The sequence below is a fragment of the Primulina tabacum genome, chromosome 9 (genome assembly GCF_025594145.1).
Source record: "Primulina tabacum isolate GXHZ01 chromosome 9, ASM2559414v2, whole genome shotgun sequence".
Classification (NCBI taxonomy): Eukaryota; Viridiplantae; Streptophyta; class Magnoliopsida; order Lamiales; family Gesneriaceae; genus Primulina; species Primulina tabacum.
In genome coordinates this window covers 24,491,107-24,515,458 of record NC_134558.1, presented here as the reverse complement: position 1 = coordinate 24,515,458, position 24,352 = coordinate 24,491,107, and the positions used below count along the sequence as shown (strand labels likewise).

The window sequence follows — 24,352 nt, the reverse complement described above, 5'->3', positions numbered from 1 at the left end:
TTTTAGTAAAAAATTAGAGGGGATCTTCTTTGTTAGTGGTGAACCTAATTTGAAGGAATTTGAGCAAGGAGTGCTCAAGGGAAGCTTGTAGATTGCGTACCTTCAAGAGCTAAGTTGTAAACAACTTTGTTGGAGCCATCATCAATCTTTGAGATTGATAAGTACATTTCTTAACACACTATGTATGACATTTTTGTGTTTTTGTTATTTGCTACACACATAAGGGGTGCTCAAATTTCTTGCTTGAAAAATATGATTTTTCGAAAATCCCATTGCGCTTCTAGGCACCCATAACCGATCCCTTTTCAGCTCCAGCGATGAAGAAGATGTAAAATGCTTGATGACTAATGATATAGAACTAGAATCAAGCAGCGAGCAGGTATTTGATTTCAATTCAACTTATTTTACATGGGAAAAACTTATTTCCACACTATACGACATGGTTAATGAGTATCACTAACTTGATCTCTCATTTGAGAAGGCCAAAGCAAAGCGAACTGATCCCCAAGACAATAAAACTGATACTAATGAATCAATTGAACTGTTGAGTCTAAAAAAGGAGATTGTTGAGCTAAAAGCTACAATGAGTGAGAACTAATCTGTGATTCAGCAGCTGAAACTTGGAAATTCAAGAAAAACTGATCTGATTCATGTTTGGAATAAGTTATCAGTAACATTGACTGAAATGCAAGATTTACAAAAATCAGTTACTGAAAAAACTGTTTTAGGCTTTGATTGCCAAGATGAATCTTCAATCAGTGGTACCAAGCCAGAACTGAAAATGTGAAAAGGGAAGTATATTCACTTTGTAATATAAGTTATGGTACATGAATAATCAGATACAAATAAACCAGTTGAACAAATTATTGTCAATAAGAACAAGTCTAAGAGGTATGGAATCGGATAAAGTCATTCGAGTTCAAATGACTCAAGAAGCTGGTCACCTAAACGATTCAACTATGAAAATCAGAACTCTAGGAATGCTTATTATAATCGTAAGACTATTCAGAAAAGATATCAGATAAATAACCAGGTGAACAAGGCTAAAATGCATATTGTATCATATGCACACAACACATCAAGCACACAAAAACCAAGAGAAACTTTCTGGAACACAACTGAAAAGTCAGTTAGACTGGTCCAAGTCTGGGTTTCTAAAGGACTAATCAGTTTAGGACCCAAATAGATGTGGGTACCAAAATTATTCATTGTGTATGACTGCAAGTGACAGGTACATCAACTAAAGATTCAATCTGGTCCTGGACAGCGGATGCTCAAGACACATGAGAGGGGATGCTGATTTATTATCCTAACTGGTCAAATAATCTGACCCAAAAATCATTTTTGGAGATGACTCAAAAGGTATAATTGTGGGTAAGGGTAAGCTTATCCATGGTAGCAATATTATTGATGATGTTCTACTCGTTGATAATTTAAAATATAATCTGATTAGCATCTGTCAGTTGTGTGATAATAATTTTTAAATTCAATTCAACAAGCACACTTGCATAGTCAAGAACTCAACTGATAATATCATCATGATAAGAAATCGATGTGGTAACACTTACAAAGTAAGTTGGACTGATCAACCTAATGAACCAGTTTTTCTTGTAGCTTCTAATTCATCCAAGAACGGGTTATGGCATAAAAGATTAAACCACTTGAATTTCAAATTCATAGCTCATCTGAGTAGTCATGATCTTGTAATTGGTCTGCATAAGATTGTATTTTCAAAAGATAAAATATGTTCAGTATGTCAGTTTCGTAAATGATGAATCTTAAAAATTTATCACAATCCAAGTTTTAATTAATAATATAATGTAACCACTTTAATGAAATTAAATCAAACTTGCAAGAAAATAATATTTTTTCCACAATTTATGAAATTGAAGTAATTTTAGGAATAATTTATACTTAAATATAATATTTGTCTCATAAATTTTATATTTTTAATATAAAATCATTATCGTAAAATACTATATTAATTTTTTTAATAATAGAAATTCTAAAGTTTTGAGAGCAACTTATTTAAAAATACTCATATCCTTACTCAACTTTCTTTTTACTCCCTTTTTCTTCAAATCTTTCTTTTTACTCCACCATTTTCTAAATTTCCCAATAATACCCTTACCTTCATTTTGTGGTATGTGGCATTGTTTTACCTATCGAGCATGTTCTTAAAGGCATGTAGCTTAAAAACTTACAGCTACGCAAGGTTTTCAGCCTATATACCATATTCCAATTATCGATTTTTTTTAATAAATGGCCCATCATGCTTCCGTAAAATAAATTGAACAGTTTACCTTTTTTTCCAGAATGTCGTCAGGTTATATCCACCGGATTTTACAGACTGCTCCTCACAGCCTAACCACGCAGTCGCAACAGATGGTTCCTGATGCGGATTCCTTCAACAGCACCTAGAACAACACTATTTTGTTTCCTATCTCAGGGTGTACATTAAATTAGTTCAATTTGAAACTAATACATGAGAGGGGAAAAAGCCTTGGTTTATTATCCAAAAATAACAATTTATTATTCCATAGTAACCTCCTGTATGGGAGGAGAAACTTGTTTAGCTACTAATAGTAGTCGAAAATAAAACACACATAAATTTTAAAGGGAAAATATTACAACTTATTTGAAAGAAAATGAAGAGGTTGAGTGATGCCTTCATCTTCCTTCTGCCTTTTTATTTATAGAAGCCCTTCACGGATTTCTTTTTCGAACTTACAACTCTTGTCATAACTTTTCTTTAATGCCTTCCATCTATGGTTGACATTATCTCTTGAATGGGTCGAGTAGGTGGTTGAGTGGTCCCTCCACTTTTTTTTGAGTTGTCTTTTTCCTCGATTATTAATCTAGAAACCGCTTGTTCATCCAGTTTTATCTCCTGGCATAAATAGTATACATGGGTCTGAATCATATCAGCTGAGATTTCATCACCCGCTTCTTTCAGAAGTTTGTATAGATCTTTGAAGATCACCAGCTGCTTTCTTGTTGCCTTAACCCGTCTTTTGGAAATTTGAGATATGTATAATACATTTTCTTGGGTTCCAAACTTCGTTTTAATGCTTGTGTGAATTTCTTGTTCCCATTTACGTTTTATTTATAGGTGTATTTGGGTCCAAGTCTAAGTAGTGTGAAATTCACATGCCCACTTTCTTTTGTTAGGAATCTTTGTGTTTTCGTATTCCCGAGGAAAAGTGACTGCGTTCACAGGTTCTTTTATTTTTATCGGGGAATATTAAACTTTTGGTGTCCCCGAGAAAAAAGTGATTGTGGTCCTTTAACACTTGGTCCTGTTTCTACAAGATGCTTCCTGTCTGACCTAGGTTTGAAGCCCTTACCAAATTCTGGCTCCTTTTGATTTGGGCACTCTGGTCCGACCATCTTCTCACATGAGCCATATTACAGAATTTCTGACGAGTTTCTTTACTCCCCGGAAGCATGCTATTACACAGAAGTTTTTTATTCTTTTCGAATAAATCTTCTGCAAAACTTGTTGTTTTTACTGTCATAGTATTTAACAAGAAGATCCATTTAAAGAATTATAATAAAATTAAATGGAAACTTGACTTTGTCCATCCCAGTGAGACAGACCCATAAACCTCATGCTCTTCTCGTAGAAATGTCGTCTTCAGTTATTGAAACAACAAGGGGAGTTTCTTCTGACGGAGGATCCTTGATAAATTTCTGGACATCTGTATCTGGCCACCTTAGCTTGATGAAATGAAAGGCTTTGTGTGAGCCTTTCCCTGTTGGTTCTGGGCCTGTACTGAAGAATTATAACTCCAGAATGTCTCATCTGGACAAATAGTCGTTATTTGTCCAAGTTTCATGAACAACTTCCTGGATCCATTTGGGTAATCCTGAAATTTCTGGGAAGCTAGGAGATTTGGTATAAACTGAAATTTCTGGGTAGCTAGATTGAATTTTGCACCTTTTCCATTATATGATCCTGCAAAATTGTTCATGACTCATCTATTTCTATTTCGAGAAATTCAATCTTTCTTGTAGCAGTGACTACTTTCTTTTCAGATAGAACCAGTCCCACTTTTTTGCAAATATTAGAAAAGATTTCTAAATACTTGATATGTTCCTCTATATTTTTAGATATGATTAAAACATCATGAATATAGACAAACATTAATTTGAAATACTCTTTAAAGAGATTATCCATTTTTTTTTGAAATATCTGGTTGAATTATCCAATCACATTGGTAATACTTCCCAAATATAGTGTCTTTGTGGTGTTGAGAAAGCTATGAATTTCTTGCTTTCTTCCTGCATCCAAATCTAATGAAATCCAGACTTATAATCAAATTTAGAGAATATCTTTGCATTGCACATGCCACTAATTAGATGTTCTCTACTGGGCATAAAATACCCATCAAACTTCAGAATCTAAATTTTCCTTGATTATAATCTGCTTATCCCTTTGATCAACTATGTTCATTAGGATAGGCTTGCATCGGACAAATTCATACTCTTTACCTTCCTTAATTTTAAGGCAAGCTTTAAGTTGATTGTTGTGCCAACATCCATCTTCATTGTAATTTTCTTTGATCTTTTTCTTGACGTCATTAAGTGATACCTTTGATTTAAAACCCTAACTCATTTTGATATAGGCTATCTTAAGGCATTCTATTTCTTCAGGTTGGAGCTGTTTATATGCTCTTAATTGGAGCATTTTTTTCTCCAAACCATCTAGATTCCTTCATTTTTGGATTCTGAAGTTTTACTTCATCACCACTCTTGCTGCGAAACGGAATTGAAAATTTTCTGTAAATGCCTCTCGTAGTCTCTGGAAAATTATTTTGTGATCACAAGGTGTTGTGAACACTAATCGTCCGGTCTCATTTTCTTACGTATAGGACTTAAACCATGTATAATGAAAATAAGTCGGTGGTGTTTTTACTTTATACCAAGGTGTTTGTCCAGCACCCCCGATAACGATTCACCCATCTTAATCCCTTTGCATAAGATTAAGATTCTTTTAGAGAAATCTCTTCTAACAATGTTTGGTAATTCGTTTTCTAAATTAGCTGGAGAAACTCTTCTTTTTGCTGTATAGATCCAGCTCTTGAATCAATATAAGCAGCAAAATATTCTGTCTTATATTGTTCATATAACATTCTTACTGGAATTTATATCGAGAATGAGCTTGTGGTCATTGGATTTTCCACATCTTGTCCTCAGCCATAAACTCGATTCCATACTTTAAACGTTTCCAAGGTTTGTGTTCCGCAAGAAACTCTAACCCAAGAACCAATCGATCAGATTCTTTTCCTGGAATTCCTTTGATATAAACTTCCAATTCTCTGATATTGATCATTCCTTGATAAGTTCCTATCATAGGTTGTTATAAATAGTATATGGTATTACAAGGAAATTGATTCCTTTGTTTCGTAATATCAAATACTATTTCTACTTCTTTCCACCCTTCTGAACTTCTAAGCTTTCCTATTGTCGAAATTTTTTTTTGTCTGTTGGATTTCTTGTACATGTGTTTTTCCCCACCTGTAACTCGTAATTCTATCTCCTTGAAAAGATAGTCTTCTTGATTCCAATCTAAGACTTTGATTCTTTTGTAAAATCGGTTTGTCTTGTATTTGGATATCTGTTTCCTGTATTAAAAGAAACTCAACTTTTTCTGGATAACTTGCATGAACAACTTTTACATCTATCTTTTGTATTTCAATACACCCATTTCTAATAAATAATTCTGAATGATGTGTATTAGATAGATCATATAAAATTTGATAGTTGATAGAATATGGTCTATTACCTTCTTTCATCAGCCTTTTTCCTTGAAGTTCTGATGTAATGTCAAGGCTCGACTGAAATCTCGATCTGCCAGATTGTAGGCAATTCTCAGATAGATTACTCCTACAATTTTTTCCGCACAGAGATTTCCTAAGATAGTTCCCAGTACTAAATTTTGAAGGTTCCTCATTCGTTTACCACATATAGCAATATCTATGGGTGAATCTATTCCTTCTTTAAAAGTAGCTTTTATCATAATCTGGATTGCTCCGATATGAATCCAGAACATGGTTCGTGCTACTTCCATCTTGAGTTTTTGTAACTCCTCCTTAATTTCTTCATAAGGAATTGATTGAATATTCATTATATTTCCTGTAAGTTCCATTGGGATTGTCATTTTCCTTTTGGAAACTTTATAGATCAGATATGTTTTCTGTTTTATAGGCCAAGACTTCCTAAGAACTTTTCTACATTTTCTGCAGAGAATCCCTGATATATCTGAAGAATAGGTTTTCTCTCATGATCCTTTGGACCATGTTATGAGATATTGTTGTCTGGCTAAAGAAACCAGACAAATATTCATGTGTTTCATGCCGAAACACTTCATCTTCAGTCAGATTCCGATTCTGTTCCATCATATTCTTCCTGACTTAAGACTTCTTCTTCTTCATATATACTTTCGTCTGAGACAATATCCTCAAACCGGTAAACTTGAACAAGATTTTGATAATAAACTGCTTTTTCAATATCTGGGTTGGATTGAAGCATTTTATTCCTCTTTTTCATTTTCTAGACAGTTGATCGAGATATGACCTCTTGCTCCATATGTCCAGCAATTGCAATCCTTAAAACTTTCATTGGCTATAGTGTGAGCTCTTCTGAAAGTTTTCTTTCTAGGTGTTCTTCCTGTTCTTCGAGGGGTACTCGATGTTTGGGATGATATCCTACTTCTTGATGGTCCACTTCTTTGCCCAGATTTATAAGATCTAGCCTTTTATCTGGACCAAACTGTTCTTGGTTTCCAAGAACTCCTTACACTTCTAGCATAAGGATGAGTTCTAAAACTTTTCCTCTTCTGCCTTTGTGGTTTACTTCCAATAATTGTTGGAAGATCATTTTCCTTACAACACAAATTAGTATGTTTGTTAATACCCCTTAATCTTTTGTAATTTTTTTGTAATGCTGTCAGATGACACCATTCTGCCAATTTTCTTTTGAGGAAAGAGGCTCTTCGTGCCAATGTATCTGGATTGCCAGGGACATATTCTCTTATGAGCATTTCTCTCTAGAGACTTGGTATTTTGGCGAAGAAAAGCTGCATTGATATATTTTCTTCAATCCCTGAATTTCATCTATATTTAGTGAATAAATATAATATATTCATCCACTAAACATATATCATGTAATTCAAGACTATATAGAGCTTGAGTATATTTATTTTTTTCTCTGTATCTTGACTGTTGAAATAGTCTACTCCTATAAGTTGTGCTTTAAAAAGGGTAGTCATTATTCCAGCTATCTCGCTAATAGATTCTCCGGCTAGGACTGTTCTTTTATTTTCTACTGAAGTCATATCCCAAGCAATTTTCATTGATCCCATAAGACTCATTTATAGAAGTTTAATGAATCCTTCTATGCTGAGATCAAGTGGTCTTGCTACGATTCTCATAGCTGATGTCCAGTCATCTATGAGATCTTCTCTGTTTTTCCCATAAGGTGTTTGGTGCAAAAGAATTTGACTCTTCCTTGAGCTCGTCCTTGCTGGGTGTGATTCTTCACCAGTATGAAAATCGGGTAGAGCTTCTCTCATATTTATATTCTGAGATCCTACACTTTTTCTTGGTGGTTCCTGAGAAGATGACCAGGTTATAGTAGGTTGTTCGCCTCCAGTTGTGTTCATATTTAAATCTACAACCTTATGATTTGCAAAAGATTCTGCAAGATCTTGAAGATTTTCTAGACCAATCATTTCTAAGGTCGTTAGCAGATTAATTTCTTTTTTGAGATTGTTTTAATTAGATTGATCATTTTTTCTTCTTCAGTTAAAGGTTTTGGCTTCAATTTGTCCTTCCCTCTTAGATGTAATAAGGGTTCAGTACCAAATGATGGTGGCAACCCTCTTTCCGAAGTCCTCTTACTAGAACTTGGTTGTTGTTCTAGATTTTGAAGTCTTGTTCAAATATCTTTTAATATTTCAAGAATTTCTTCTAGGTTTTCAAGGATTTTCTCCACATTTTGCGGTATATAATGTAGTATATTGCCATAATTATGTAATGTCTTCTGAATTTCTCTAAGATCTCCATAGAGTTTAGAGGAATCATGTACTATTTCTTGGAACCAATTATTCTGAATCATAAGTTTACCTTAGGTCTCTGATAAGTTCCTCTTTGTTCTATATATCTAACCTTGGTTAGATTTTCCTGTTTCAAATATTGCAATATTTTGAAATAACTCTTGCAAAGAATTAATCTCGAACTTGGGTACAGATTCATGTAATTTGAGAAAATTCTCCTCTCCGAACATTTAATTACACATAATAATAAATTTGTATGTTTGAAATAATTTTATCTAGGATCTGATATCATTTAAGTTCGGTACCCCAACTCAGAGCTACGACTTTCGGATAAGTAGATGAGGGATCCGTTGATCAATCACAGGGTGACACTTAAGGGTATCTATCAGCTTGCTAACCTCAAACACTTTAAAAGAGTTTAGGTTGTCCCCTACGGGGAGTCGCGCTTCGTGTCAGACCACACAATAGAGGATCGGGGATATTTATAAGCTCTGATACCATTTCTGGCCCAGGAAAATCGATCATTGAATTTAACACATATAAAGATAAATAAGGGTATTTTTGTCTTTTTAAATATTTTTTAGGGGGTGGAAACAAAGTTTTTTGGTATAGAGTAAATTTAAAGTTAAGTTTGGTTTGGATATTTTTTCACAATTACCCAAATTTCAACTCAATAATAAGTTTTCAATTAAATTTTATTCTAGACAACATTTATAAAATTAAAACTGAAAGGAAAATTGACGAAGAGAATTAAAATTTTGATTAAATGAGATTTTTGGTATGAAAATTTTAAGAGTAGATCTCTTGTGATACAGTCTCACGAGACTTTATCTATGAGACGAGTCAATCGTATCGATATTCACAATAAAAAGCAATACTCTTAGGCATAGTTTGATATACATGATAGAATAAACATGTGATATATAATATAAAGATAAGTTAATGATAAATAAGATGTAGGATATTATATTTAATGTTTGGTATGATTTTAATAAGAGTGATTAAATTTATATATTAGATTGTAATGAAAAAATTAACATTATCATAATAAATTTTATAATTTCAAAGTTGTTGCTTGAGTTCATATTTCTTATCTGTTCATGTACCGTCAATGCTTGAATGATTTATTTTTATTTTTACCTAATTTTATATATTATATAATATGATAATTGAGCCCTTAATTTTGTTAGTCAAGTCAAATATAAATTTTTAAGATTAATCGAGTGATACTAATAATTTTATTGAGATTTATACAAATCAATTATATAATTATCTCGAGTTCATTTATATAATTATCATATTATATAATATATAAAAATAAATAAAAATATTTATTTGATTTTAATTTCTACCTACAAGTAAATGAGAGAACAATAGGATTTAAGATTTTTATATATTGAGGGCAGTTAAGTCATTTATGGTGTTTTTATCATTAGATTAAAATTATCACATCTCATAAAAGGATATTTTATCCCTATATAAAATTATTTATACGGGCCTACGATATTAGCATGGGCTTTCTAAAAAGGTACCAAACGTGGGATAACGAAGATTATTTATCAATATCGGGCTTTTTCACCGTTTACCGTACCTTCTTTATTTTTTTATAAAATAAAGTAAAAAAAAATTACAAAATAAAGTGTCACGCCTCCAAGAGGCGTGACTAACCAATTATTAAATTTTTTTTTAAATGCAAGTCATGCCATCTGAGATGGCGTGACTTGCCTAATCTTTTTAAAAAAAAATTAAGTCACGCCACGCCATCGATTTGCGGCGTGATTTTTATGCAAAAGACGCGGACTCGGCACATGTTAAAAGCTGCGACACATTAACTTTGACGCGGACTCAGCACGTGTTAAAAGCTGCTACACCATAATTTAATAATTTCGAATTTATTATAATATTATAAATTTTCTTCTATAAATTGAATACTTGATTCTCTCCTTTCATTCACTCTTCTCATATTTTTCATCGGTAAGTTTTTGTATATGTTTGAATTTATTTTTTCACTTTTTGTATATTTTTCAAAAGACGCGGACTCAGCACATTTTTTTTTTTTGTTTTTGCAGGTTCATTTTATTTGGACAACTTATATTAAGGTGTGTATACTTACATAAATTATTATTTTAATTATTAAATTTATAAATGAAATTATTATTTATGTTAGACTAATTTTGTAGTGTTATTTAATTTTTTTTTCAATTTTAATAATTACGTGATTTTTTAGTCGGTACTAATTTTGTAAAGAAATGACTTCCCTTATTATTTTTTTGATAATTTGCACACTTCCATTAATAATTTGCATTTTTGTAAAAAAAAAATTTGCGTTATTGTTTTTTTTAAAAAAAGGGAAGTCACGCCTACCCTGAAAAAAATATAATAATTTTTTTTTAAAAAAAAGGGAAGTCATTATTTATGTTAGACTAATTTTGTAGTGTCATTTAATTTTTTTTTTCAATTTTAATAACTACTTGATTTTTTAGTCATTACTAATTTTTTTAAAGAAGTGACTTCCCTTATTATTTTTTTGATAATTAGCACACTTCCATTAATAATTTGCATTATTGTTAAAAAAATTAGCAGTTAATGTTTTTTTAAAAAAAAATGGAAGTCACGCCTACAAGTGACTTCCCTTGGAAAAAAGATAATAATTTGTTTAAAAAAAAAAAGGAAGTCACGCCTAATTGGTAGGCGTGACTTCCCTTATTTTTTTTCCGTAAAAAAAGAAAGTCACGCCTACTTGACACGCCTACCAAGTAGGCGTGACTTTCCTTATTATTTTTTAATTTGCAGACTTCTATTAATAAAAAAACGTTAAAAAAAAATCACACTTCCCTTATTTATTTTCTGTGATAAAAAAAAGTTAAAAAAAATTAATTTAATTATTTTAAAAAAATATATTTGTATCGTCGATCGATACAATGTGGTCAAAGGCTGCAAATTTATTTATTGATAATTGGATGGTAGTGAAAAACTATAAAGCCATATGCTTTATCTGTTTTGGAAGCACACGTGACTTGATGACATTTTTTAAAAAAAATAATTTGTGATGTTATTGAAGAACCATATTAAGGTAAAAAAAATGAGTTGCAGTTTTATTAATTATTGGCATATGCTTGTTTGGATTTTTTTTTAATTTTACAAAAAAAATGTTAAAAAAATTTTAATTGTAATTCGTGTGTTAGAGTGATATGATTTTTTTTATTTTTTTAAAAAATAGATTATTTTTAATTATTGATATATGTTTGATTATAACTTTTTTTAACTTAAATAACTATTTTTTAAAAAATACGATATCCGTTAATTATGAACCACGATAATGTTATATGTTTATTTCGTTAGTTATTGTTAATTTTTATAATATTTTTATAATCATATGTTAGGATAAAACTAATTGTAAATATAATATGTTTTGTATTTATATTTGTGTGAACTTGTTTTTCTTAAAAAACCGTGACTTTTGTATTTTTTTTAATAATAATAATAAATAAATTCTTAAATATTTTAATAAAATACATTTTCCAATCGTTATTATTAACTACACTAATGTTAGATTCAATTAATTCTTTAAGAAAGATTCGAAAATTTAAATATGTGTGTGTATTTTAATTTTTATTATTAAAATAACTTCGTATTTTCAAAACTCGTAGATTGTAAAAATATTATTTTTAGTGTAATTATTATTTTTTACTTGTAGTTAATGTTTTATTTTATATTTTTTATAATTGATATTGTATTTGTTTTGTTTATACAATATTGTGATAGATAATAATAATAATAATAATAATAATAATAATATATAATTTTTATTATTGATTGTAGGATGTCGTTACATGCTGGACCTGTTGATCCTACTGTTCTTTATCAGCGACAAACACATATATCTAATTTTATTACGCCTAACAACTTGGATAACACCCTAAGAGTGCGTCGATCAGATAATTTAATTTGGGAATTTTTGAAAAGTGGTATACTACACCATCGTGTCCGATCATGTCTAAACGAAATGGGCTTTTACGGCATCCTCTTATGTGGTGATTATGTTTATGATAATCATTTGATAACCGCTCTTGTGGAAAGATGGCGCCGAGAAACTCATACTTTCCACCTGCGAGTTGGCGAGGCCACAATCACGCTACAAGATGTTGCGTTAATTTGGGGGCTGAATGTTGATGGTGATCCTATCATCGGGACCGATGTATCTTGCAAGTTTACTGTATGGCAGGTTTATTGTTACGATTGGTTAGGTTTTATGCCACTTCAGACAGACTTCAGATCCAATAGTTTAAAGTTGACTACTCTGTACTTACAGTGTACACAAACAGTAATTGATGAAACAGTAATGACATAGAAGTGGCACAATACTCCCGATGTGTTGCGATGTTGGTTATCGGTGGTTGTATGTTACCTGATTCTGAAGGTTGTGTAGTCAAACTGTTGTACTTGCATTTTCTGCAAGATATACATAAGGTTCGTAGTTATAGTTGGGCAAGTGCTGTACTTTCATATTTATATCACGAATTGTGTTCCGCCTCTGGGTCAGGAAAACAAGAAATCGTAGGCCCTTTATACATATTGCAGGTTATTTATTACAATTTTTATTTCAAAGTATACTCCTTTTTATACACATTTATTAAACTCGATTGTTTTGTAGATTTTGGCATGGTCAAGAATGATTCCTCTATGTCCTGACCGCTTAGGATACAACCTCATCGCTCGACCTGAAAATGAAAACAACCATGATAATATTCTTCCAATTCCACCATACGGAACAAGGTAATAAATGCAACATATGATATAAAATTGAAAACGTCATCTTTATTTTATAGTATTACGAATTTAATGTGCATACAGATGGAAAAATGTATTCACGTGGACACATACACCTATACATTCTGTGCGAATCATTCGTGATGTACTTGACAATGGGTACATGATTCGTTTTTTCATTATTTATAGTTCAAATGGCTTGTTTACGACCTCGAAGCTGTGGATGTTTTGTCATTGCCCTTAGAATGTAGACATCTCACTCTCTGGCGAAGTGCGTGCCCATTGATATGTTTTCACATTGTGGAGATGCGTCGCCCAAATCGAGTTCTTCGGCAATTTGGAATGTCACAAAACATTCCAATATCAGCACTTGATGGAGATCATTTACATGAATGCTCGAGACGAGGACGCAAAAATTACGATTGGGTCAAACATCATAGACTGATGGTGGATGCGTGGGAAAATCGTCATAATCTGATTGTTGAGAGTGATTTGGTTGAAAATTATAGCATGAGATATGATTATGAGACATGGTATGATTCTATAACTCGACGTTTCATATCTCCTTTAGAGCCTCAACAAATCGATTACGGTTATCAGGCCGCAGATGCATATTTCAGACGTATTGTGGTAAGTGCTTGTTAAACAATTTATTTTCAACACTTTGCCTTATTCTATTACAATTTAATATGCATGTGTTTGATAGGTTTTTTATTTTTATTCTATAATAGAGAGATGAGACATCAAATTTGAAGAATTTGTTTGGAGGACTCTCTATTGATGATCAACCGCGTGAAGCATTAGCTGAAGTTGTTAAAAAAACTATCCAGACATGTGATTTACTGTATGAAATGTCCTTTAGAACACCTGAGCAACAACATCATCATGCTAGGTCTTCAAACAGAAGGCGAAGACTGAGAGATGATGATGTAGCCGATGAACCATCATTCTCGACCTCTGACTGGCGACAAAGCCTGAGTACACAATCTCCGACGACTCATTCATGGCCTCACAGCTCACATGGTACATGTTTTTATTATCTAACTACTTTGTTTAAATTCACATTCATGGTTCTTATTCAACAATATATTTATTTCACCTTCAATGGATTATCCTTCGCATGGTACGACTACACAGTTGCCCGTAACTCTTGGTTGGGCTTCCACTTCACATGGTATATTTTTAAATATCAACGCAATTTCTTTATATTATCGAAGTATATGTTTATTTCTACCTCCATGTACTTATTGGACGTCATATTTTTTTGACTTTCAGGAGAGGGTACTTCGCATGGAGATTCTGTATTTCGAGCTCCACTTCATTCCTATAGTGTGCCTTCCTCGTATGCTAATTGGTCAAATAAGGATTCTTTCAGTGTTTCTTTTGGGTTAGGTACTTCGCGAACGGATAATGAATTTCAACTCCACAGCAGGCTTACGAACGTTCATTTACGGAACTCTTATTTGACGGTCATCTCCAGCAGTACGAAGAAGTCCGCCCAAATTATAACATATCACCAATTTCATACTTGGGATATTCTCATCCTCAATCACCAAGTCAGGTTCCCCTGAACATTGATATGAACGAGTTTGCCAACGTTCGAGTGAATGTTAATGAAGAAGAAGATGTAGAAGAAGAAGTTGAAGCCCCACAGTACGTGCGTAAAAGTAAACGAATCCCAAAGCCACGTGATTGTGGGACTGGGCATCACTTGGGTAGGAAGAAAAAATAAAATATTTAAATGTATAAGTTATGTATATTGAATACAATTAAATCTATTTGTTTTGAGTTTTAAATAATTTATTTGTTTTTTTTTTCTAACGGCATTAGATTGTGTTGCTATAATAAATAAGATACGTAGGTTTAAATATGATATGATAAATATATATTTGTTGATACACAATCTATAATTAGGAAACATTGATGATGCTGTAAAATAAAATACATAACGAGATGACTTTACACAACAGATAACATATAGACACCTAAATTAAAACATATGACATACGATCCAATTTAAACAAACAAACTGTTCGATTAACATATAAGAATTAGCAAGATACAAGGAAAAACATACAATTACAATTGTAACACATTGAATTTCATAGTGTTCCTTCAAACCTGCAACCAATCAACATGTAAACACTTCAATGAAATATAAAATTAAAAGATAAAAAAATTACCTTTACATGTTCTGATTACGACGTTGTTGTATTGAGCTTTCTCGCTGGATGCGTTGCCTTTCTCGTGTGGAAGGCCGGTCCATCTCATTTCTGATTCTTGTAGTTCGGTCTCTCCCTTTTCTCCTTCTTTGACGCCTATTCGGGTTGTGACACAGTTCGAATGTTGGTTCATCCCAATATTCCTCATCAGCAATTGGACGAAATCTTCCCTCGTACGTGTCTACGTATTCACTCATCTGAAACCAACGTTGTACAAATTGTGTAGGATCTAATCTATACCATTTGGCGGTACATATTGCATGTGAACATGGAATTCCAAAGATAGTCCATTTTCCGCATGAGCATTCATTAAGACTGAGGGTCACAACTTGTACACGTTCACCACGACCTTGTCGCCCTCCCGTAACAACAGATGCCGATTGGTCTCTAATCTCGGTACGAACAACAGTGTGTTCACTAGATCTCGAAGACCATTTCTCGTACAGTCGAAAAGCGTAATCAGGCCAAGGCTGATTGCTCTGAATCATACGTTGCCTTCGTGTGATACGATCGATGAAGTACTGCACGCAACGATTGAATGTCAACTGAACTAACGCTGATACAGGAATTCGACGAGCACCCTTCAGAACAGAATTAAGACACTCTGACATGTTGATCGTCATAACACCACGTCGCCATCCCCCATCATGAGCAAGAGTCCATTTGTGTTTATCAATTTCAGAGAGATAAACAAAAGCTCTCGATTCGAGATTTTTAATTTCATCCATGATGGCATCAAATTTACATATTTGATGTTGTGTGCCTGTTTTCCAACATAAATCTTTTAGGTGCACATTTTTTAAATGTGTATTGAAATTAGAACATACATGCCTAAGACAAAAACGATGTACGCCACGTGGATGTCTAAAATCGGGTATCTCCTCAACAGCATTAATGATTCCACGATGTCTATCGGAGATAAGGCACACACATGTTGATCCTCGAAACACATGCTTGCATAGAAGTTCCAAAAACCACTTCCAGGAGTCGTATGTTTCCTCATCGACTATGGCAAATGCTAAGGGTAAGATTTGGTTGTTTCCATCTAAACCCACAGCTATAAGCATCTTGTGCTTATACTTCGTGTATAAATGAGTACCATCAACGCTAATTATTTTTCAACAATGTGCGAACCCATCTATACATGGTCGGAAGGCCCAAAACACGTAGTTTAACACCTTCAATTGAGAATTGTATCTCGGTAAATGGTTCCACTCTACAATAGTGCCTGGATTGTACTTCACAAGGGCACCCATGTACCTTGGCAAAAAACGTACTGAACTCTCCCATGTACAATATACATTTACCACCGCCCGCTTTAAACTGTACCATGCCTTACCATATGAGATTTGATAATTATATCGATCTTTCACAAGCTGGATAACATATTTAATCACACACGAAGATTCACAACGAACAATACCGACAAGTGTTTTTTTCAATCATATTTTTGTCCAAGTTATGGTGGTCTAACCCCACCTGGCTAGACATACATGTATGTGGACTACCATATTTCGTGATCTTGAAATACCCCAATTTTGATTTTAATGATACACGAAGACCCCATCTACAGTTGATATTTGAATGTTTATTTTTACAACTAACTTTCCACAAAGTCTTTGTACTCTCCACAACTTGATACTCACGTCGAGCAATTCTAACTGAAAAGTCCTTAACTGCTGCTATCAATGCTTTTTATCTTTAAAAACCATGTTCGTGCAAATTTCTCCTCTATCTGCGTTGTAATAACTCAAATTCTATGCAGATGGAATTCCAACAGAATCAGGGCGTTGCTCATCATATATTGTACTAAAGAATTGAGGTACGTCATATAAAGATTGACCGACAGGCGGGACAGAAAATGGTAATGCATCGGGTCGGTGTTCAAGATTTGAAATGCCTTCAAAAGGATATGCATGCATATGATCACTGGTGTCGGTATGAGATGGACCAATATCAGCAAATGTGGCATTTTCGTCTTCATGCTCATCTTCATCTGTTTCACTTGTAGTTGTATCAGGTTCAGTAAATATTTCAGTGGCGTCAAGGTGAACATCTAATGATAACTCACGTGATCTTTGTTCATCATGTACGACAGTTGTCAGTCCATAACCCGATCCAGTACGATGTGCACTCAGTGAACAATCCAAACCTACTTGATTTGTGTCAACTGAGTACCATCCTCTTGCACCAGAATCCCATCCTCAGTGCGGAAATCGGCCAACTAACATTTTCTTCTACGGTGTCAGTAATATACTGATCCCATCCCCCAGTCCAATCATGCGAATTAAATCGATTTTCATCTATTGGTTCGAAAAAAGCAGCAGCGTAAGTACCAGCTTCATCATGAAATTCCATCGAATTGAACCCTTCAGTTATACATGGAATGTATGATTCAGGAACCTCAACATCTACATTATGATCAATGAAATCCTTTTCGATATACAATTCAATACACTGCATTTCGTTAATAGAATCCAGCATAAACTGTAAATTGTTGTCATCATTGATGTCAAGATGCACCTCTACGCAATGTGACTTATCTATGTAGGAATATTTTGTTGACAATTTTAAATTAAAATTTGAACTTTCAATATTTGTCAGACGGTATACTATTTCTTTCAACTCATGCAAATTAATAGATCTTGGTATTCGTGTTGCCCTCAATGCAGTGGTACTATATTTTACGGTGTGATGTCCTATAATAATATTACCACCTACGAATAAAAGCATCGGCATACTGTCCATTCCTATAAAAAAAAAATTCAATAGGGTCACACAAAATAAAAAGGTGATAATAAATTTTTTAAAATTTCAATTGAATAACAAAATGTGAAATATAACAAAATAATACACTATAAAATTAATTTACATATGCTTTCATTTTTATTAAGATTAAATATAATAATAATGATGATAATGCTAAATTTGTTTACTAAACTACTACTATCAATAATAATAATATTTTTTATTTAGTAAGTAAGTAATAATAAAAATAATTATGATAATAAATTTCATACTAAATAGGAAAAAAAATAATAGTAAAATCATTTATATGTATATTTTTTTAATAAAGTTTTTAGAAATAATAAATTTTATATTAGTTATGTAAAATAATAATAGGTCCTACTAAATACGAATTAAGTTAATAATAAAATCATAATACTTATTTTTATTTAATAAATTAATAACAAAAAAAATTTATAATAATAGATTTTATATTATTTGTGTAAAATCAATCAACTGTAATACTTTTTTTTTATAACATACCTAAATAAAACAAAAACCATAAGAATTACAATTGTAAGTGTTATTTTTATTCTAAAATAAAAAATCGTATTTCTTATTTATATCTTACAAGTTAATTATAATAAAATAATATTTTTATAATAATAAGTTTTCACAAATACGCACGTGGAATAAAATAATAATTAAATAAATTAATTATACAACTGATTTTATGTTTAATACGTTAAGAACAAAAATACAATATTTATACTAATAAATTTTATATTACTTGTGTAAAATAAAATAACTGTAATACTTAATTTTTTATATGCTACCTTTATAAAACAACAACATCAATAATAATTATAAATAAAAGTATTATTATTATTTTCTAAAAAAAATTGATTATTATTCTAAAATACAAAAAATGTATTTCTTAGTTGTATCTTATAAGTCAATAATATTATAAATAATAATTTTTATAATAAAAAGTTTTGATACTACTCATGTCAAATAAAATAATAAGAAATGAAATTAATTGTAATATTTATTTACATTTAAGTAATTAAAAACATTATTAACCGTATTTATAATAAAAACATTTATATTATTTGTGTAAAATAAATTAATCGTTATACTAATTTTTTTTAAATACTACCAATATAAAACATTGAAGGAAAAAGTATTGTTATTATCATTTGCATAATATAAAATAATAAGAATAACTGATAATACATATAAACATAATTAAGCATTTTAATCATAAACTCGAAACCGTAAGATTATGATAAATTCATAATTTATATTCGAATACTCAAGTAAATTAATTTATATCAACGTTTACCTCAAATAGAAGTTCAAAATCAAAATTTTATCTGCAAATATATAATCACAAATAAATAAATTAACGGTTTTAATGAAACGTCGAATGACAAACTTAATTTAAAGCATACAAACCTCATGTGCTGAAATACAATGCTTTAATCGAACATCGAATGAAAATCCACAATGAATGACCAATAAAGATACATTTAAATCTAGAGAAATGAAGCACAAGAATAATACATTTGAAACGAAGGTAAATAATATATAAGTAAATTTTCAGATAAAAAACACGTCATGTTAGTCTTCGTCAGTGATAAATCAAATCACTTTAATACATGATTTTTAATCATAAATTTTTTTAAGAAATTTGTTGTAAACGGTGAAAAAACCCTATCAATATCTCTCTTATCTCATGTATCAAACTATATCTTAGCATAAAAACTAATATTTTTCATGGATGACTCAAATAAGAGACTTGTTTCACAAAATACGACCAGTGAGATCGTCTCACGTAAGTTTTTGCCAAATTTTAAAAAGTTTGTTTCTTAAAATACAAATTTTATTTAATTGTTGAACATTGCATATTTTCTTTTCTTTTTTAAAGTTCATTGATAGAGATGGGAATGAATTTTTGGCATTTGTTCTTCGAATGTTTGAAAAGGGTTTTTTTTTTTTTTTTTAACGACTTTGAAAGGATTTTATATAAAATTTATTGATATTTTCTAAGTCAATGGGAAGAACTCCCACACACAAATGCTCATTAAAGATCCAATTTTTTTTTTAGCTCGACGAAAAACAAAGAACTTGAGAAGCATGAACATTGAACCCAACAAATATTTTGAATCTGAGTCTCAGATTTAATCAGTTATCACCACGTACTCGAATAGATAAGTATTGTTTTGGTTCTTTACAGTGTTCAACATGGGCTTTCTTGAGGTGAGGAAATCTGTGGACTGGGAGCAAGAATCCTACGCGCAATATCAAGATTTCATCGCGTTACCTTTCTTCGCAGTCTTTTTTCCTACTATTCGATTTTTCCTTGACAGATTTGTTTTCGAGGTATGTTTTTCCCTTAAAAATCCGTGACCTTTTTGTAAATTGAGATTTCTTGTTTTCGTTTTTTGAATTTTCTTTCTTAGTCATAATTTATATCCGAATGTGTATTTCGTGATGTTTTGCGTTATTTGTATTGCAGACACATTGAATGTTATGCTTATTCTTGATGGGTTTGTATTGGTTCTTGTTATTGTTATGCTGCTGCTCAATTTATGTTTCAGCGATTAAAATTTTTGAAGTTTGCAAGAAATTGGACAGGCTTTATATGTTGGTGGCGCTGATTGATTTCGGATCGGTTGTTGTAATATTTGGTTAGTTGTCAAAATAGGAAACTGAAAGAGTGAAAGATCGTAGAAGATGACTCTTGATAGTAAATTGAATGTTTAAAATGTTGAAGATGGTGTCTTCCCAGTTGGAATTTAGATCACAACAATGTGTTATGACTTTCGACTATATTCAGGCTAAAATTATAGGAAAATCAGACAAGCCTCAATCATAAAACTGTGGTACATTTTTGAGGCTTCTTGCATGAAGTTGTGTGGAAATATAATTTTGTTTTTTCCTTTTGGATATGATTATGCAAGTTAATTAAAGGCGGCATTGAAACATTTAACCCCAACCCCGGTGTCGTTTGCTAGAAACCAATTTGCCCCTGATCATAAGTTCGTGGGAAGCTGACCAACAATTGTTTTGTATATGCCCCCTCATTTGTAAGACAAAGATGAGCAACGCAAGCCCAATAAATATTCAAGGCGTGCATATGCATGTTGGTTATGTATTGGACAACAAATGCCAATGAATATGCATGTGGCACTTAATGGAACATAACTGTTGGAGTTTTGAACTTGTTGACATCTTGGCTATAAAATATAATTTTAGAAGCTACTTTGTTCCAAAAGTTCGAGCATATCGGAGGTGGGTCAATAATAATTTAACATTTTTAATGTTATTGATTTTTTAAGATTCCGTTTAGTGGTTGAAATTCCTCTTGAAGCTTCCAAATAGTCTGTTTTGGCAGGGATAAATTTTCTGGTAAGCAAGGGACTTTATTTTGCCTTCATTCATGTTCCAGTATCATGTTTTAGCATGTTAATTATCCAAATGAAGCTTTTGTTTTACCAAGAATGCTTGAATCGAGATAAAAGGCATTAAATTTAGAACATCTTGGGGATTTTCTCATGTTACGTCCTCTTTTGATCTTCAATGAATCATGGTTTGGCACAGGCTAAACTGGTAATGGAAACATCGAGCATGCCCACAACTGTGGTTATGGCTAATTATCTTTGTTTTATTTTTGGTATCCACCTTTTGTATTTTTGTTAAAATATTCTAGCCTTGTTGCATGGAAAAACGAACTCTCCCCTTTAGTCTTTGTACTGACTCGTGGTATATATATCACCAGTGATGCCGAGAACCACAAATTCCATCTCCAATCTGAAACAGTTTTTTCATTTTAATATTTTTCCTCTCTACTAACATTTGGCCTTCAAAATTTACCTACTGTATTCGACAGTTTGCTCCACTTCGCTTTATTAATATGTTGCAGAAGATCGGAAGGCGTCTAATTTTTGGAAAAGGAATGCAAGCCATTGAAAATGAATCACAAGAGCGTAAGAAGAAAATACGCAAATTCAAGGAGTCAGCATGGAAATGTATTTACTATCTTTCAGCAGAGATTTTAGCCCTAGCCGTGACTTATGACGAGCCTTGGTTCAAAAACACCAAATATTTTTGGGTTGGACCTGGAAACCAATCTTGGCCTAACCAAATGTACAAGTATGATTTCCGTTCTATTTTATAAAAAAATTGTGGAATCTCTATTTTGTGGTTAGTTTGTTGATTGTTTCTGGTAGACAGGTTGAAACTGAAGGGTCTCTATATGTATGCTGGAGGATTCTATGTATACTCCATTTTTGCTTTGATATTTTGGGAGACAAGGCGGTCTGATTTTGGAGTTTCTATGGGTCATCATGTTGCAACTTTAATTCTCATTATGTTTTCTTACACATCAAGGTTTGTTCAAGTTTTCAGCTTTTGTTGGTACTTTTGAAAACAGATCTCGACTTGGAAAACAAAGGATGAGCAAAAAGAAAGAGCAGCTTTAAGTAGGAAAACAAATAGACCGCGTCTGGGCGTGAACACTTGTTGCTGTACAAAATATCGTAATTAATGATAACCATGCAACTTAAGGCTCTTTAAATCGTACGCCCAGGCAACACCATGTTTCAACCATTATATAGTTAGCAAAACATGGCAACAGGAGTAATTGTTGCTTTTCACCACCTCAAACAATTGTTGTTTGGAATCGTTTGATTAGAATCAAACCATAAGATATGTCTGTTGGATGAGAGGAACTGAAATTGTAGCTTTAAACAGAAAAAATCAGATTTACCTCCAAATTTGACAATTTGAATTCTACCTTGTTCAAGCATAAGGACGGTATTTTGTGAAGGTGTGGAATCTAGTACGGCTAAGAAGTTTTTGTTTCTCGACTCAGGTTTGCGCGTGTCGGTTCAATTGTTTTAGCTCTTCATGATGCCAGCGATGTGTTTCTTGAAGTAGGGAAGATGTCTAAATACAGTGGTGCGGAAGCCTTGGCGAGCTTCTCATTTGTGCTTTTTGTCTTATCGTGGGTCCTACTCCGCCTCGTTTATTATCCGTTCTGGGTCCTTTGGAGCACGAGGTTTATTCTCATACTCTGTAATAAGCCATATACTTGTATGAATCATTTTGAAGTAGAAGTTTGGTTGGATAAAGCTTTGTTTTCTGTCAAAATAAGTACATGAGAGATTACCATGTTACTTGTTCCTGTAGGTACATGTGAGACTATTTAGTCATTTGTTCCTTTTATATTCGTCATTCTTATTCTACTCTTATACGCAGTTACGAAGTGACTCAGACATTGGATAAGGAGAAACACAAAGTGGAAGGGCCTATCTATTACTATATCTTCAATTTTCTTCTTTTCTCGTTGCTCGTTCTTCATATCTATTGGTGGGTGTTGATGTACCGGATGCTTGTCAAGCAAGTCCTTGCAAGGGGCAAAGTTAGCGATGACGTTCGATCTGGTAAGAGACTAATTTACGGATGTTTCATAAATTTAATCTAGACTCACCCAGCATAAAGAAATTTCCAGTTAGCAACAGAAATGGTTATTCTTGAGTGCATGCTAAAAAAATGACAACTTCTTGCATCGTGGACCCTCTATTATCAAGGTGACCGTGTCCCTTGTTTCTCCTGCAGATTCTGAAGACGAAGATCAGCACGAAGATTGATTGGAAAAGGAAAATTTCACGGTTCATTCATTTGAGGATAAATTTGTTTTTTATTTGGCGGTGCTACTATTGAATTGAAGAACGTAGTTGTGTTCGTGATGGACAATTGCTACTATTTCACCACATCAGATATTTTCTTTTACTCGGAGGCTGCTGCACGTAGAAGTTTGAGTTGAGGATAGATTACTATCTTCTTCAAAACTCTCTTCTTCCTGCTCCCAGAGGGATTGCCCGCTTTCGATAAGAAAGTATTTGGAATCTTGCATTTTGCTTCACCAGCATGTATAGAAAACCATGATCCCAGCAGTTTCGTCTACCAGTGCCACCGTTTGTTTCCTCTAAAGTTTGACTTGGGAGCTTTTTTAAAAAAATAAAAAATTATGCATCTGTATATTAAGTTTGACGAGAAATTGACGACAATCTGATGTTGTGAAATTTGTAACATTTAAATATGGATTAATTTCACTAAAACCCCCATGCAACACGTTCACGTATGATTCAGTACCTTGAAGATTTTTTAAAAAATGAGGATGTCTTATGTGAGACGGTCTTACGGATCTTTATGCGTAAGATGAGTCAATTATATCTATGTTTACAATAAAAATAATGATTTTGGTATAAAAATAATATTTTTTTATGAGTGATGTAAATATCAATAAAATTGATTCGTGAGATCATCTTACACGAGTTTTTGTGTTTAAAAATTCAGTTCTTAACACATAGGGAGTTAATTTATTCCGAATTCGACGGAACATCTGATACCCGACTCAAGTGGAGAAACATATGGATGGGGTAAAATTATCGATAATCGGGTGGGGAATTTTGAGTATAGGGGTGGAGGCGAATGTAGTAAAATCATACCCATATCAAACCCGTATATCCGATTATATACATGTATATATTTGCAAAGTTTTTTT

The 24,352-nt window shown here is 32.4% G+C and overlaps 2 protein-coding genes and 1 long non-coding RNA gene across 4 annotated transcripts; all 3 read left to right on the top strand.

The window, feature by feature from the left end:
- The first annotated feature begins 11,763 nt into the window (after positions 1–11,763).
- On the top strand, positions 11,764–12,975 carry LOC142555019 (uncharacterized). Its single transcript, XR_012822304.1, has 3 exons — positions 11,764–12,640; positions 12,714–12,835; positions 12,914–12,975. It is a non-coding gene; the product is annotated as an uncharacterized LOC142555019 (long non-coding RNA).
- Positions 12,976–12,991: 16 nt separating this feature from the next.
- LOC142555018 (uncharacterized) lies at positions 12,992–17,637 on the top strand. Of its 2 annotated transcripts, XM_075665650.1 has the most exons (4): positions 12,992–13,459; positions 13,561–14,003; positions 14,105–14,158; positions 17,325–17,460. In XM_075665650.1, exons 1-4 carry the CDS (start codon positions 13,136–13,138, stop codon positions 17,443–17,445), a joined length of 942 nt encoding a protein of 313 aa, XP_075521765.1. In that variant the 5' UTR covers positions 12,992–13,135; the 3' UTR covers positions 17,446–17,460. The 2 variants fall into 2 exon arrangements, 1 of the variants encoding a protein (XP_075521765.1); XR_012822303.1 differs by lacking the exon at positions 14,105–14,158 and having other exon boundaries at positions 16,817–17,637.
- A 2,185-nt stretch (positions 17,638–19,822) lies between these two features.
- LOC142555017 (ASC1-like protein) lies at positions 19,823–23,758 on the top strand. Its single transcript, XM_075665649.1, has 6 exons — positions 19,823–20,163; positions 21,707–21,936; positions 22,018–22,173; positions 22,658–22,843; positions 23,044–23,228; positions 23,404–23,758. The coding sequence occupies exons 1-6, from the start codon at positions 20,026–20,028 to the stop codon at positions 23,433–23,435; spliced, it is 927 nt and encodes a 308-aa protein (XP_075521764.1). The 5' UTR covers positions 19,823–20,025; the 3' UTR covers positions 23,436–23,758.
- The last annotated feature ends 594 nt before the right edge of the window (positions 23,759–24,352 follow it).